Consider the following 14,771-nt stretch of genomic DNA (forward strand, 5'->3'; position numbering starts at 1 on the left):
ATAATGAATTTTGAAATTGGGTATTAAAAAGGGGGGCTAGGTTAAAAGCATGGAAATTAGTGATATTAAAATAAAAGTACAAGATAATGGGACTTAGTCTGTAAAGCAGCCGGGCCTAGGAAAAAGCTGCTGAGGAAAAAAAAAAAAGCTGTGGAAGCAGGGGAATGCAGGAGGCAGTTCCAGGGGAGGCTACCAGTACAGAATGGCCGTCCCTTGCACACCCTTCTTGTGCCTTCCATGTGCTTTCTAGAAGGTCAGTTTTCAGATGTTAGCCAGAAAAAGCTGTCCCATTGTGCTTGAAGATGCAGACACCTCAGCCCCTGACCTATTAGCAGAACCCTAAGTGGATGGTCACTGAGCTCCACAGAATGATCTAGAAAGCTGCTCAGTGCAATAGGGTGTTGGGACAATGAGAACTGGTTAGCTGGTGTGTAAGTGAACAAATGAAGCCCCCCACCCCACAACAACATCTTTCCGGAATCAATGACTGGGAACACAGCCAGATCCCCAAGCGTGAGTTCTGGACTCTTTCAGATGTAGTACCCATTTTTTTTTTAAGAACAAAACACAAATGCAACGTCCCCTCTATGGCCCTGAAATGATAACATAGACTTCCAGGTATCTTTTCCAAATAGGATGTGACAATTGATACTTTCTTGAGGACCAGTGGCTGTCCGGTATACAGGTCCGGATGCAAGCCACAGCAGAATTCCTAATGACAGCAGAGCCTGATACCTCTGTAAATGCGAGCACAGAAGATACAGGTGCACTGAGTTGGCAGCTCATGGGCCGCCTGCTGTGTTGCCATGGGCAACACAATAATAGTAAACAACGTTTGATAAAGTTCTAAGGAAAGCATATATTCTTCCCTTGGTTTTCATAGTTGTCATAAGCCAGGAAAAGTCCAAGTACGTTTAGCCATGCTGAAAGGACTGTGTGTTCACGTCTAACTGGAGCAGGTTCTGCCGTCAGTGACTAGTGACATTTTCACACCAGTTTTTCAAAGGGGGACGGAGGGGGCAAACAGTGATTTGCTCATGAGAGGGCATAGCCTATGCCACTCAGAAAGCCCAGCATCCCTGGTTTTATCATCTCAGTATTAACAGCAGTCAATCACTGTGACTACTGAAAATGTTCCGGAACTTGGCAGAAAAACTGCTGTGAGCTCTGTCCTACTTGGAACCATTTTAGAAGGAGATGCCCAACCGACATCTCTGAATTTTTCTCGTGGCTACCATGTCCTAATTGCCCCAACTCAGTTTTGCAGAAAGGTGTTCACTGAATCCTTACAGGAACAAGAGCAGAGAACCCTGCAGGAGATGCCTGTGAGTCTCGGCCAAGAAGTCCCTGTCAGACACTCCAGGGAGCCCTGCTGATTATTGAGCAGAGACAAGAAAGGAACGGTGGAGAAAGTGTGCAGCAGCTAGAAAACAGAAAGGGGATGTGAAGCCAGCAGAGGCAGACAATCTGCTGAGAGCTGACCAGCACATGACCAGCACATGACCAGCACATGATCAGCACATGACCAGCACATGGCCAGCACATGGCCAGCAATGGCCAGCACATGGCCAGCACATGACCAGCAATGGCCAGCCCACAGCAGCCAACCTTTGTAATGAGCCACACTTAAGGCAAAAGATCCCCCATTGCAGATGACCATCAAGAATTCTTGCAGTAAGCTGGGGAGATGGCTCAGTTGGAAAAGCGCTTACTTTGCAAGTAGGAGTTCAATGGGAAGAACCCAGGCTTAAAAAAAAAAAAAAAAAAAAAAAAAAGCCAGCCATAGTGGCACGTGATTTCAATCATAGCACTGGGGAGCAAGAGACTGGCAGAGGCAGGCAGATCCTAAGACTAGCTGACCAGGTCAATGAGAAACCTTACCTTAAAAAATACTGACAGCAAATCCCAAGGTGGATGGTTCTGAGGAACGGCACCCCAGGCTGTCCTCTGCCCTCTACATGCACATACAGACACAAGGACACAATGATTTAATCAACCTTAAAACCCTCAAATGCGGGGCTGGGGATTTAGCTCAGTGGTAGAGCGCTTGCCTAGAAAGCACAAGGCCCTGGGTTCGGTCCCCAGCTCCGAAAAAAAGAACCACAAAAAAAAAAAAAACAAAACAAAACAAAAAAAAAAAAAAAACCCTCAAATGCTACACATTCAAAGTAAGAGGCTTCCACTCCCAGGCTAGATTCCATCCCAAATACAAAAACAATTCTTGGAAGAATCTAGGAAAAAAAAAAAATGCCAGCGCCATAGATTAGGAATGTTCTGCCTGCTCAGAAAGTGTATCTGTGCCGTCAGAGGTCAGAGGTCAGAGGTCAGGTTTCAGACTTATTCTCCATATGTGGGGATTCTGGGAAAGTTAACTCGGCGTTCTTATTCCAAGTCGGTTAACTCATTTCTGAATTGGTTTCTTTGTCAGTGGAGACCTTTGAGGTTTATAAACTCCAAGGGAAGGGAAAGGTATACACACTCAATTCCATTATTGTTATTGAACAGTTTTATTCTCGATGATTTAACTCCCCCAAGTTTTGCCTTAGGAAAAAAGAAATCATTATAGCACAAGATGGCAATTAAACTCACCGTGCCAGGGAGCATCCGTCTCGGCGATAATTGGAAGACACGGGGGCGTGGTGGGGATGCCGTCTTGGGAGAGATGGGGCCCTCCTCTGTTACCCTGGAACCTTATTAGGATTTCTGGAGGGTGATACATCGCTGCTCTTCGCTGCCTGAAATTAAAGTGGGTATCAGAGACATCAGTTCCTCTATGATCTCATTTTTACCTCTTCCCTCGGTGTGATTAGATGATGTAAAGATAACTTTGCTTTTTAAATGCACCATCTCTTGTTTCCCCGCCACTGTAATCGCATCAGTTGGGTCTTTGCCTCTGGAATCTTATTGCCTTGCCTCGGTTCCCCCTCCAGGCGAGCAAACTTAGTAAACATAAAGGCAGGCTCACAAATCATGGAAGCTGGGTTATTACAGAAACACACACGTATATATTATTGACTGAAAGGCAAACCCCAGAGACACTAATCATAATATTTACGCTCTTTAACTTGAGATATGAAGCGAAAATATTTTCGGATACAGATTGTGTGAAAGGATCACTGGGACCATAACAGATTTCCTTGTGTTAAAGTCAGAGCCTGAAGTTAACTTTGGATTAAGGTTACTACTAATTCACTGTAAAAATAGGCTTTAGAAGGTGCTAAGGGTGAGCATTGGCCCCTTTGCACATATATTAAGTGTGGGGTGTGTGTGTGTGTGTGTGTGTGTGTGTGTGTGTGAGAGAGAGAGAGAGAGAGAGAGAGAGAGAGAGAGAGAGAGAATATACCATGACCAAGACAACTTACAGAAGAGTTTATTGGGAGCCTACAGTTTCAGAGGGTGAGTCCATGACTATCATGGTGGTACAGGCAGGCAGGCATGGTGTTGGAGCAGTAGCCGAGAGCTCACATCTTGAGGGAACAACCTCAAGGCAGATTAAGAGGATCTAATTGGGAATGGTGTGGACTTTTGAAACCTCAAAGCCCAGCTCTTCCAGTAAGGCCACAACTCCTAATCCTTCACAAAGTATCTCATCAACTGGGGGCCTACTATTCAAATCTATGGGCCTGTGGGACCATTCTCGTTCGAACCACCCCATTCCATATGTTCCTGGCCAATGCATTTAGTCCAACTTCCAAATCCCTACAGTCTTTCTCGGTCTCAACACAATTTAAAAGGTCCAGTTGTTTCTGAGACTCAAGGCAATATCTTAACTAAACCTCTGTAAAAATCAAAAAGTACATTGCACAGTTCCGACATACAACGGCACAGAACACACATTACCATCCCAAGCGGAAGGAAAGGGTCGTGGTGAGGAAATACTGGACCAAAAGACTGAAACCAGCAGGACAAACACCAAATCCTGTTACTCCATGCCTTGTGTCAAAGGGCTTAGATGGTTCTGCCCTTCCAGCTTTGCTGACAACACACTTCTCCCCAGGGCTGCCCAGCTCCCTATCTGCAGAGGTAAAGGAACATTCCAGCAAGTGCAAAGGCAAGCAGCCACAAAACAAAGTGTCCTTCGCTTGCGTCCTCTTGTCTAGGTTGCTACCAGAAGAGGCTGCCCACACTTAGAGTGGGTCTTCCCTTCCAGATCATCTAACTGAGGAAATCCCTCACAGGAGTACCCAACAAGCTTGTATTTTAGTTGGTTACAGATCTGGTGGAGGAGCTGACTACCAAGATTTGCCATCCCTGTAATCCTAGTCCCGATATCACCCTAGTCCCCACAATCTGGGCTTGCATAGGATCCTAACAGTGAGCCGGAGAAGCAAACTCGCCATGAGAAGGCCCTGAAGGTGTGGGGGTAGCATCTATGGATTTGTTATCTGGGAAGGCAGAGGTCAAGGAAAGAATCCTTTCAGCTTAGAAAGTGTCAATATGACAGCTCCAAGCCTTAGCCGAACTCAGAGCCTTTTAAACAACGCTCTGCAAAATGGACAGTAAAGGCTAGAGACTTTAGAAATCCCTCTCCCGACTCCCAGCCAACCTGTGCATCTGACTTGCTGCCGGCCAGGGTGCCTATGACTGGTAATGGTAATCATTTCAGTGCATGGCACTGAGTGCCTCCCCCCCCTCTTTATTAGAGGAAGGGTGGGAAGGGGGAGAGCATTCAATGCCCAAAAGAGACAGACTTGAACAGAGAAATCTTAACAGGACAGGGCCGGTTCCCCTTCAAGTCACTGCTCTTACCCTGGTCTAAGCTTATGGACCCCATTTCAAACATGTTCTCTTTCCCCTCTCATTTGCCAGGAAAGTCATCACATAGATTAACCGTTTGCAGGTCTCTGCTTGAGTCTGCCCACGGGTTCCCCTGGGTCCCTGCCCTGTACCCAGGCTTCACGGACCTGGTGGACACTGGGACTAACATAGCCTGTAGCTGAGCCTGTGCCACACCTCTGGCCTTGCTGTTTAAAACTGACCTGAGCTTTGAAAAGAGATGACAGGCCCATGGAAAGACTTGGGCAGGGAGGCAGGCATGCCAGGCGGCCACACCTCCAATCCCGGTCGTTTCTCCCCCAATCCTCTGTGAATGTCTAGTTTTGTGCCGTCCCTGCAGCTTACTCAGAAGTAGGATTCCCCACCACCCTTTTCGGTACTGGTGCCCACCTGAGAACATAGGTAACGGGGGCCTCCAACCTGTCCCCCTCTGAGTTGGTCTATTTATGCAAGAGGCGGCTGGGCCTGGGCTCTTGGACATGATCCTTCCTATCTAGGTCCCTCCTCCCAGAGGAGCTCATCAACTCTACCTCCTAGTCCAGGCTCAGTGGGTCCATGGGATATGCCCAAAACTCATCCTTTCTCTGTGTGTGTCAGCGATGGTGAAGGGACACAGCCCAGCATGGCCACCAGCAGCCTTGAGGAGTTCCCTTTCTGCTTGGGGACCTCGGCTCAGACAGAACAGAATCCTTACGTATGATGTAAGAAAGGACTTGTTTCAGGATGAGCCAAGCCAAGCAAAGTTGGTTTATCAAAGCAGGGGAGGAAGCCTGGGATTATAGCATGGTGGAGCAGAGGTGGACTTAGAAATGACAGTGTAGGTACACAACACAGTGAACTTTAAAATTTTTTTGAGATTGTAATTTATTTTATTTGTATGAGTACACTGTAGCTATTTTCAGGCACACCAGAAGAGGGCATCAGATCCCATTACAGATGGTCGTGAGCCACCATGGGGTTGCTGGGAATTGGACTCAGGACCTCTGGAAGAGCAGCTGGTGCTTTTAACCTCTGAGCTATCTCTCCAGTCAAGATTGTAATTTAATTGCAACATTTCTCCCTTTCCTTTTCTTCCTCCAAACCATCTCATATGCCCCTCCCTACTCTCATTCAAACTCATGGCCTCTTTTCTCATAAATTGCTATTGCATGCATATAAATATACATACATACACATACACACACATATATGTGTGTATGTGTATGTATGTATTACAAATATATATATATATATATGTTCATAACTATAACTTGTTGAGCCCATATAATATTTCCTGTATGTATGTTTTCAAGGGTTGACTATTTGGCACTGGCCATCCGGTTGGTGTCTCTTGCCCTGGGGAAGACCATCCCAATCCTAGCCTTCCTTAGTCACTTAAAGTTCTTTGTGTAGGGTCGAGGCCTCGTGGGCTTTTCCAGGTCTAGTTTGGCATGGTCGTTTTATCCCACAAACAAACAAACAAATAAAAAACAAGCTAGAACAGTCCCCTGTCCCTACCCTGTCAGAATGGCACTCACTCAGTTTAAACATGGAAAGTACACATTGACAATGGCATGGCCCTGCTAAAATCTACCTCAGGAGTCCCGCGTGCACATAACCAAAGACTGCTACAGATGTCCGGCATTTCCCAGATTTAGTCAGCAGCAGCAGAGGATAGGGGTCTCCAGACCAACAGGCAGTGAGAGGTCACACACACACACACACACACACACACACACACACACATACACACACACACACACACACACACACACACACACACACACACTAGTGTGCACACAAAAGCACATGTGCATTGATAGGCACCCTTGAAAGAAAAGTCAGCCCGTCTGGAGGGAAGCATCGCTCTATAACCACAGCTTTACAGGGAGGAGAATGAAGTCTGCCCAGGCTTCTGACTTACCAGGTCAGCAGGCAAGACGGATGGTCAGCTCACTTGCTTCTCCCAATCTCTAGGAATTGGCCTCTGACTACCTGCCTGGCACCCATTCTCTTGCCACTCTCTAGAGGCTCCTCCGTCTTGGACCATAGGAGGGACCAAGCCAATCCCTGGGCCCAAGCAGCTTCCAGGGTTGGGAAGTGAAAGTGCACAGCCAGCAGTAACCAACTGGGCCGGGTGGCCACAAGACTGCTGAGGGACAGAAGAGTCAGATTCCTGGTCTTGTGCCACAGGGAATCTCCAGGGGTCCTTCCCACCTCAGGACTCTGTGTGTTGTCACCCCTGAGCTCTGAGAAACTGGGAAACTGTCAAGTCTCTCCACTGTGCCCACCAGTTTTTTAAAACATTCACAGACTCTTTTAGCAGCCTCTGGTCACAAGCCTCTGAGCAGGAGAGAGAACCTTGCCCTTCCACCCTGAGCTGGCTCTCACATGGGTCTTAATGACCCCCTCCAAGGAGGAGAGGCCAGCCACAGGATGCTTTCTAGATAGTCTCTCCAGCCCGGCCCCCTCCCTCCCACCAAGTCACTCGGTCTTCCCAGCGTGTGCCCTGGAGTTCATGAGCTGCCTACTTCCACTTCTTGCTATAAAAAGCCAAGGTTTTAGAGCTTTGGAAATAAATTATTTTTTCAAAAAAGGCTGTCTTCTGCAAATTGAAAACCTTAGTTTTCAGAAAATTGTCTCTGCTCCGAGTTTCAAGAGCCAAGAATTTGACACCTTGATGCCCCCATGCCCCACCTCCACCCACACACGCTCTCAGCCTGGCTGAAACAGGCCTTCTGCCTCATTTTAGTGGTGAAGGAACTGAGGAAGGAAAGATAATTTGCTGAAAATGAAGGTTGGGGAACCCACTGGTGGTTGTTTTTGAAACAGTCTTGCCCACCTAGCTATGGCTTTGGAGGATAGTGGATCCCTGCCTCTGAGTGACGTGTGAGTCCTCTGGTGCATGCTGGCTGGAACAGCCCACGACTGCTGGACTTCAGTAAGAACACCCAGGTCCTCTCCGTGTGGACATGGCAAGCCAGGGTCTCTCCTCTGAGGTTGGATGCCGTTTGGGAAGCCAAGGCTCATTCTGAGCGGTCCATGCTGCTTGAACAGGATTAGGCTCAGGACAGATAGTCTTGGCTGAAATGAAAAGCCGTCCGTTTCCATCCGTGGAGGTGTGGAATGGGGTTGTTATGGGACTGATTTGTGAACTTGAATGAGGGCTTTCTAGAAAGCCATTTGTAAAATTCATGGCCATCTCGAGCTGCCGCTAACACATTCCATCTTCTGTCTTCTCTGACCAGGCGACTTAACATTCCACACATTTAAAAATTAGAGAGGATGCTGGAGGGGAACGTGGGAAAGTGGGGGGGGGGCTGTGGGATGGGGGTGTGCCCCTGAGCTCAAATGCTACCCCGCTTCCTCACAACCTCCACACTTGCCTCCCATAGAACCAGGGGCTAGTCTGCCTGCTTAGTCCTAGGGAGTCCTGAAAGGATTTCTCTAGACCCTGGGATTGCTTGTCCCAGCTGCAAAGTTCAGAAAGTCCAGAGGCTTCATGCTGAGTCTGCCCACTTCTTCCCCCCTCTGCCCCTCTGCCCCTCTGCCCCTCTGCCCCTCTGCCCCTCTGCCCTTATGTCCCTCTGCCCCTCTGCCCCTCTGCCCCTCTGCCCCTCTGCCCCTCTGCCCTTCTGTCCCTCTGTCCCTCTGCCCCTCTGTCCCTCTGCCCCTCTACCCCTCTGCCCCTCTGCCCCTCTGCTCTGCTCTGCTTCCTGTGCCCCACTCTGTCTGCCTCTGCCCCTCTCTGCCCCGTCTGCCTCCCTCTGTGACACTCTGCCCAAACTCTGTTTCTTCTGCCTCTCCAGAACTGGTTGGGAAGAGACCTTATGAAGGTTTCATATTCTCAACAAAAGGCCTGGGGTTCCCACCCTGGCAGGAGTGGGGTATGAGCTACGGTTGGGATTCCTCAGCACTGCGAGAGACATTTGGCAGTAGAACTAGAGCTCTTGACCTGAACTCAATTCAAATTCTGAAGTTCCAACACACTCTAAGGTCCCTGAAGCCATTTTACATCCTTTCTGGAACAAAAGCTTCTCTAGCAAAGAACCAATCACATTTCCGATCAACTTCCGAGATCTAAAGGTAGTATTTAAGGTGGCCCGGGATTCAGGCCTTAGCCTCCATAGACTGGGTGTGGTAGTGCATGCCTAGAGTCCCAACCCTTGGGGGGTTGGGGGCAAAATAATCAAGAGTTCTAGGTCATCCTTGGTTACATGGTGAGTTTGAAGCTAGCCTGTGCTACGCCATACTTAACCTGAAAAAAAAAAAGTAATCAAGAAAAATAATTTCCCGGCTAGGGAGTGGCTCAGAGGGTAAGTGGTTGTTACACAGATCTGTTCAAATCCTCACTACTCATATAAGAAGCTATGTGTGTGTGAGTGCTTGCCCCTGCAACCCCAGCCCTGTGGTGAATAATGACAAAAGGATCGCTAAGTCCTTCTGGCTGACAGCCTAGTTCCCAGGTTCAGTGAGGGACCCTGTCCAAAAGGAATAAGGTAGAGAGTCATAGAACAGGACACAGTGTCCTCTTCTGACCTTTGTATGTGCACACATGGATGCACATGTGCACACACACACATAAACACAGCCCCCACACCCCTGACGTACAACACTCACACTAATGAGAGACAAAGAAAACATCACTTAGGAAAAGTGACGTCCTTACTCATCTTTGGAAGACTTGACAAACCTGTTCCTTATTGGGAGGATGGGAATAGTGAGCCTGAGCTTCTTTAAGCTCTGGTTTTGATTGAGCCTGTCTGGTGGCATATCTTCCCCATCCCAGTATGAGATGCTCGAAGCCAAAGATCACCCAGTACGTTATGAGAGCATTATTCAACCTGTCGCATACAAGGGGACTGATGAGCAGGAACCAGGAGCCATACAGAGAACAGGTGTACATAGTATGTATATATTTGTGTACAAATGTGTGGGTATACATGTGTGTGTGCTTGCACTTGGAAACCCCAGGGTTGTGTGAGGAACCATCCGAATTGTGCTTTCACCTTATCCACTGAGTCAGGATCTCTCAATCAAGCCCAGAGCTCACCGATATGGCCAGTTCTCCCTAGCCAGCTTGCTCTACAGACCTTTGCCTCTGCCTTCAGAGGCTAGAATTAGAGATGGGCCGCCACCCCCACACGGTATTTTACATGGCTTCTAGAAACTCCAATCCTCATGATAAGATCTGATAAGATCCTAAGGATAAGATTATATGATAGGTTCAGATGATAAGTCATCTCTCTCGCCTCCTTCTCTCCTTAAAAACTGTATTAGTGTTTATACTCACTGCGCAAAGTGATGAGTTCCATAAGGGCATTTTAATTCATGTTCCTCATAGACTGTGGCCGTGTTTGCCTGTCTGGCTCTCCTGTCTCACTCTCCCATTAGTCATAGATAATTCCTCTTACTTTCATGGGCACATACATACATACATACATACATACATACATACATACATACATACAAACAAAATCTCAGCCCTATATTCAGGAGAATGTTTATATTTTCTGAGTCTGACTTAGATGGCTTACTAGGGGAAAAAGGTATAGCCAGCCAAATATAAAAGAAATCAAAGAAAGGAAACCTGGCCCAAGAAAACACAGCGCTAAGCCAGGTGGACAGCGAAACAAATCCCAGGAAGAGATAGATCAATGGCGCCAGAAGCCTGGAAGATGAGAACCTAGCATGACAATTCCCATCTAGAATTCCAGCTACATGGGAGGCTGAGGCAGGAGGATCTGTTGGTCCTAGGAGTTAGTGACCTTCAAGAGCACTGTGGAGAAGGCCGTATCTTCAGTAAAAAGGAAGTAACCTTGATAATGACCCATTCACGTTAGGATAAGGATGTAATAGTCAATCGGTTTGACTCACTCTCAGGAAAGGCATTAATTCCACTCAGCCAAAAGATCAAAGATCAAAGACGGGGCTGGGGCCTGTAGCTTAGCTGGTAGAGTACTTGTCTAACACGCATGAAGTCCTGGGTTCAAATACCAGCACAATATAAATAGGCCTGGTGGCTCATACCTGTGATCCCAGTACTTGGGAGCTTGAAGCAAGAGTTTCAGAAGTTCAAGTTCAGCATTGTCTACCTCCTTGCCAAGTTCAAAGCCAGCATGGGCTTTAGGAAACCCTGTCTCCAAAACAAGACAAAATAAATAAATAAAGTCAAATCTTGACCCTGCCCTAAAAACAAGACAAAAAAAAAAAAAAAAAAAAAAAGCAGGACCTTAATGGTAGGATGGGGGAAGCATGTGCATTGTCTTCCAATAGGTTTTTTGCATGGCTGTGACATGCATATGCAGTGTGTGTGTGTGTGTGTGTGTGTGTGTGTGTGTGTGTGTGTACACAAATGTGCAAGTGTATGCATGAGTTCAAAGTAGATATCTGATGTCTCCCTCAGAGCTTACGTTACACTGCTCTAGCGATCTCCTGGCTCTGCCTCAGGAGTGCTAAGACGCCTGCCTGTGTTTTATGTGTGTTCTGGGGCTCTGAACTCCTGTTCACGGGCTTATGCAGCGAGCACTTTATCCATTGAGCTGTCTCTCCCCACACCTCTCGATGCATTTTACGGGGAATTAGGAGTTCTAGAAAAGACAAGTAGCTAAACAAGAAACGCGTGGCCACGTGTTAAACAAGTGGCGATCTGCCGTGATTCGAGCAGTAGAGGAAAGGCAGAGATGGAGAGCTGTTTGACTGGGACGCCTCAGTCTACAAACAGCAAGGGTGACTTGTGTGCGCCAGGCCCTGCCCTGTGGTGTGCTTTGTCTCATTCCCAGAGATGACGGGAACCTCAGGGTACACTGCACATAGTGTCACTTCTGCCACTGAGGAAGAGAAGCTTATACTCATTGCTTTTAGTAACGGAATATAAAAGATGTAAGAAGTAATAGAAGTGTCACAGAATGGGTGGCTTCCGATTGGTAGTAAGAGGAGATTTTGAATTTCACTTTTTTACGTTTTAGTCATTGTGTATATTTGTGTGTGTGCACGTTGCTTCTACCATGGCATGAGTATGGAAGTCAGAGGACAACTCATAGTTGATTCTCTCCCCTCCCCACCGTGTGAGTTCCGGGGATTGAACTTGGATCATTAGCCTTGGTGGCAAGCACCTTTACCCTCTGAACCATCTTGCCAGTCCAAATTTCATTTCCTTTTATGGTGCACATGGTTTTGCTTTTCAAATGTTTTCCAAAATAATGCTACATTAGACATCTAAAGATGCTTCAAAGGCTATCTCGCGCTGGTAAGAATCTGCCACATTTTCAGTTCTGTGCCTTTTATTCTATTTTTATTTATTTTGCTGTTCTCCAAAGAGTACAGTGTGGAATTGTTCAATACATTTTCTCAGCTGAAAATGCCAGTGTATTTATGTAATGAAAATGCCAATATGTACGTATATATTTGAAATTAGCATAGAAATGATTAAGGCAGTTCAGGATTGATCAATAATCATATTTGATTTGGGTTTTCTTATTTTGCCTCCCTCAGTCATCCTGGGCTTTGATATTTATTACCACCCTCTGAGACTCTGGCCCTAACTAAATAGAAGTTGCTTGGAGAAATTCACAGTCCGGGGATTGAATTGAAATGGCTGCCGGATACAGAATTAGCTCCGGCAGAGTAAACAGAAACCCAGTAAGCCTGCCCTGTGCCTTTGATAAAAATGTCTCTCCCTGTCTGGAGCACAGCAGAGCCAACAGAGCCAACGGTGCCACACTGTAGCCCCCAGTTACAAAAGTTTCCCATTTCAAGAATAGGGTCAGAGTCCTCTCTCAAACATATGGTAGTTTTTACCAAATACCTATTTCTAAGTGAGGGTGTGTGTGTGCATGTGTGTGTGTGCGTGTGTGTGTGTGTGTGTGTGTGAGAGAGAGAGAGAGAGTGTGTGTGAAAGAGAAAGAGAGTGTGTGTATGTGTATGTGAAAGACAGAGTGTGTGTGTATGTGTATGTGAAAGACAGAGTGTGTGTGTATGTGTATGTGAAAGACCAAGAGAGAGAGAGAGTGACAGAGAGAGAGTGTGTGTATGTGCACGAGTGCGCACGTGTGTAAGAGAGTTAGTGTATGTGAGAGAGTGTGTGTATGTGTATGTGAAAGACAGAGAGAGTGTGTGTGTAAGAGAGAGTGTGTGTGAGAGAGAGAGTGTGTATGTGTGTGTGTGTGAAAGACAGAGTGTGTGTGTGTAAGAGAAAGAGTTAGTATGTGTGTGAGAGAGAGTGTGTGTATGTGAAAGACAGAAAGAGTGTGTGTATGTGTGTATGTGTCTGTCTGTCTGTACACACTTGCACTTGGATGTCAAGTATATGCACATATCTCCTTCATTGCTCTCTGTCATTTTTACTTTTTTTTTTGGTTCTTTTTTTCGGAGCTGGGGACCGAACCCAGGGCCTTGCGCTTCCTAGGTAAGCACTCTACCACTGAGCTAAATCCCCAGCCCCCATTTTTACTTTTTTTTTTTTTTTTTGGTTCTTTTTTTCGGAGCTGGGGACCGAACCCAGGACCTTGCGCTTCCTAGGTAAGCGCTCTAACCACTGAGCTAAATCCCCAGCCCCCATTTTTACTTTTAAAAGCAGGGTCTTTCTCTGCTCAAGGAGCCCACTAGCCTGGCTGGCCAGCAAGCCCCAAGGATCTTCCTATCTCTGTGTGCCACCATATCAGCTTCTCACATGGGTGCCAGGGTTGGAATCAAGTCTTCCTGCTTGTGAGCCATCTCCTCACGCCCAAATACTGTATTTTAAACATGTGTGGTGCTGTGATTTGTGAAGGTGATTTGTCCCCCAGAAGGTCATGAGCTTGGTCACCACTATGTGAGAATCGAAAGGCAGAGGGCCCTTTCAGAAGAGGGACCTAGTGCCAGGTAACTAGGTCATGGGGCACAGCTATCTGACAGGAATTAAGGCCTCAGCGAGATTCCTCAGGGAAAGGAGTGAGTCGGACAACTGACTCTGGGTCCTTGAAGATCTTACAGTCCCTGTGATGCACTCCCACTATCGCGACACCCCCAACTCTGAGGCCCTCAACAGCAGCAAAGCATGTGGGCTCGCCTGATCTTGGACTTTCAGCCTCCAAAACTGTACCCAGCCTTGGGTATGTTGTTATAGCAACAAGATAATAAGAATAACTTGATGCATGTGGGTTTAGAAGAGTGGAAACTGAGACTCCAGAAGAATGAGAGGTACTTTGAGTTTTCTGTGATGTTCGGAGGCTGCTGGAGTTGGTAGGGAGTGACAGTGACCCAGGTCCAACCTTTTGGGAGTCCAGACAGTCTGAGCATCGGACCCCAGCTGAAGTACGCCTGCCTTCTGTTGGCATGGCTAGCCCAAGAGACATTGCAGAGCATGGGTCCAGAGAGGTTCTGCTTTTCCACGGTTGCTAAGGAAACCTGCACCCTGCTTTACTGCTTGCTAATTGAAATGAAATGGATTTTTCCAGGACAGGTGACCTGAGCCCCTAGCAGAATGCATAACAATCCACCATGGGACAAGAGAGATCTCCTTGGTGATTGGCCAACAGGGGTGGCCCACGATCAGGCCTTGCCTGATCTTGGACTTTCACCCTCCAAAACTGCACCCAGCCTTGGGTATGTTGTTATAGTCTGTCCATCCTCAGAAGAAAGGAAGGGCCTGGAGAGTTCCAGGCCTTTGGGTTTTCCAAGGCTGGTGGGAAGCAGATGTCCTGAGCATGGGGTTCATGAACACCTAGAAAACTTAAGTTCTCTGGAGAAAGCAAATGGGTAGCACCGGCTGCAAGACACACAGGCACAGCATAAAGGCAAGTGGCCAAGGAAGAGAAACAGAGGCTAGCAGGGCAGGGACGATGGCTCTGTCAGTCTGTAAAGCGCTTGCCATACAAGTGCAAGGACCTGAGTTCAATCCTCAGAACCCATGTAGGGAAAAAAAGTCTGCACTTGTAAACCCAGTACTTGGAGAGGTGGAGACAGGGGGATTCCTGGGGCTGACTAGCCAGCTACTGTCACCTACTTGGTGAGTCCCAAACTTGTAAGAGACCCTA

General features: G+C 47.3%; 2 protein-coding genes across 4 annotated transcripts in view; one reads left to right on the forward strand and one right to left on the reverse strand.

Annotated features, from left to right (window-relative positions):
• Positions 1 to 14,771, forward strand: part of Fstl4 (follistatin-like 4) — a 433,607-nt gene that overhangs the window by 275,243 nt on the left and 143,593 nt on the right.
• The window catches only part of LOC148002862 (uncharacterized), a 115,240-nt gene that overhangs the window by 28,755 nt on the left and 71,714 nt on the right, over positions 1 to 14,771 (reverse strand). Inside the window, exons 4-5 of one of the 2 annotated variants that reach the window (XM_087574946.1) lie at positions 10,786 to 10,891; positions 2,590 to 2,735 (exon numbers count right to left, since the gene is read on the reverse strand). In XM_087574946.1, the coding sequence (XP_087431072.1) occupies positions 2,590 to 2,719 (130 nt within the window). In that variant the 5' untranslated portion in view covers positions 2,720 to 2,735; positions 10,786 to 10,891. The remainder of the gene's footprint in view (positions 1 to 2,589; positions 2,736 to 10,785; positions 10,892 to 14,771) is intronic. The other variant, XM_087574945.1, reaches the window with a different exon arrangement.

This window comes from Rattus norvegicus, chromosome 10 (assembly GCF_021556685.1).
Source record: "Rattus norvegicus strain SHRSP/BbbUtx chromosome 10, alternate assembly SHRSP_T2T, whole genome shotgun sequence".
NCBI classification, from domain to species: Eukaryota; Metazoa; Chordata; class Mammalia; order Rodentia; family Muridae; genus Rattus; species Rattus norvegicus.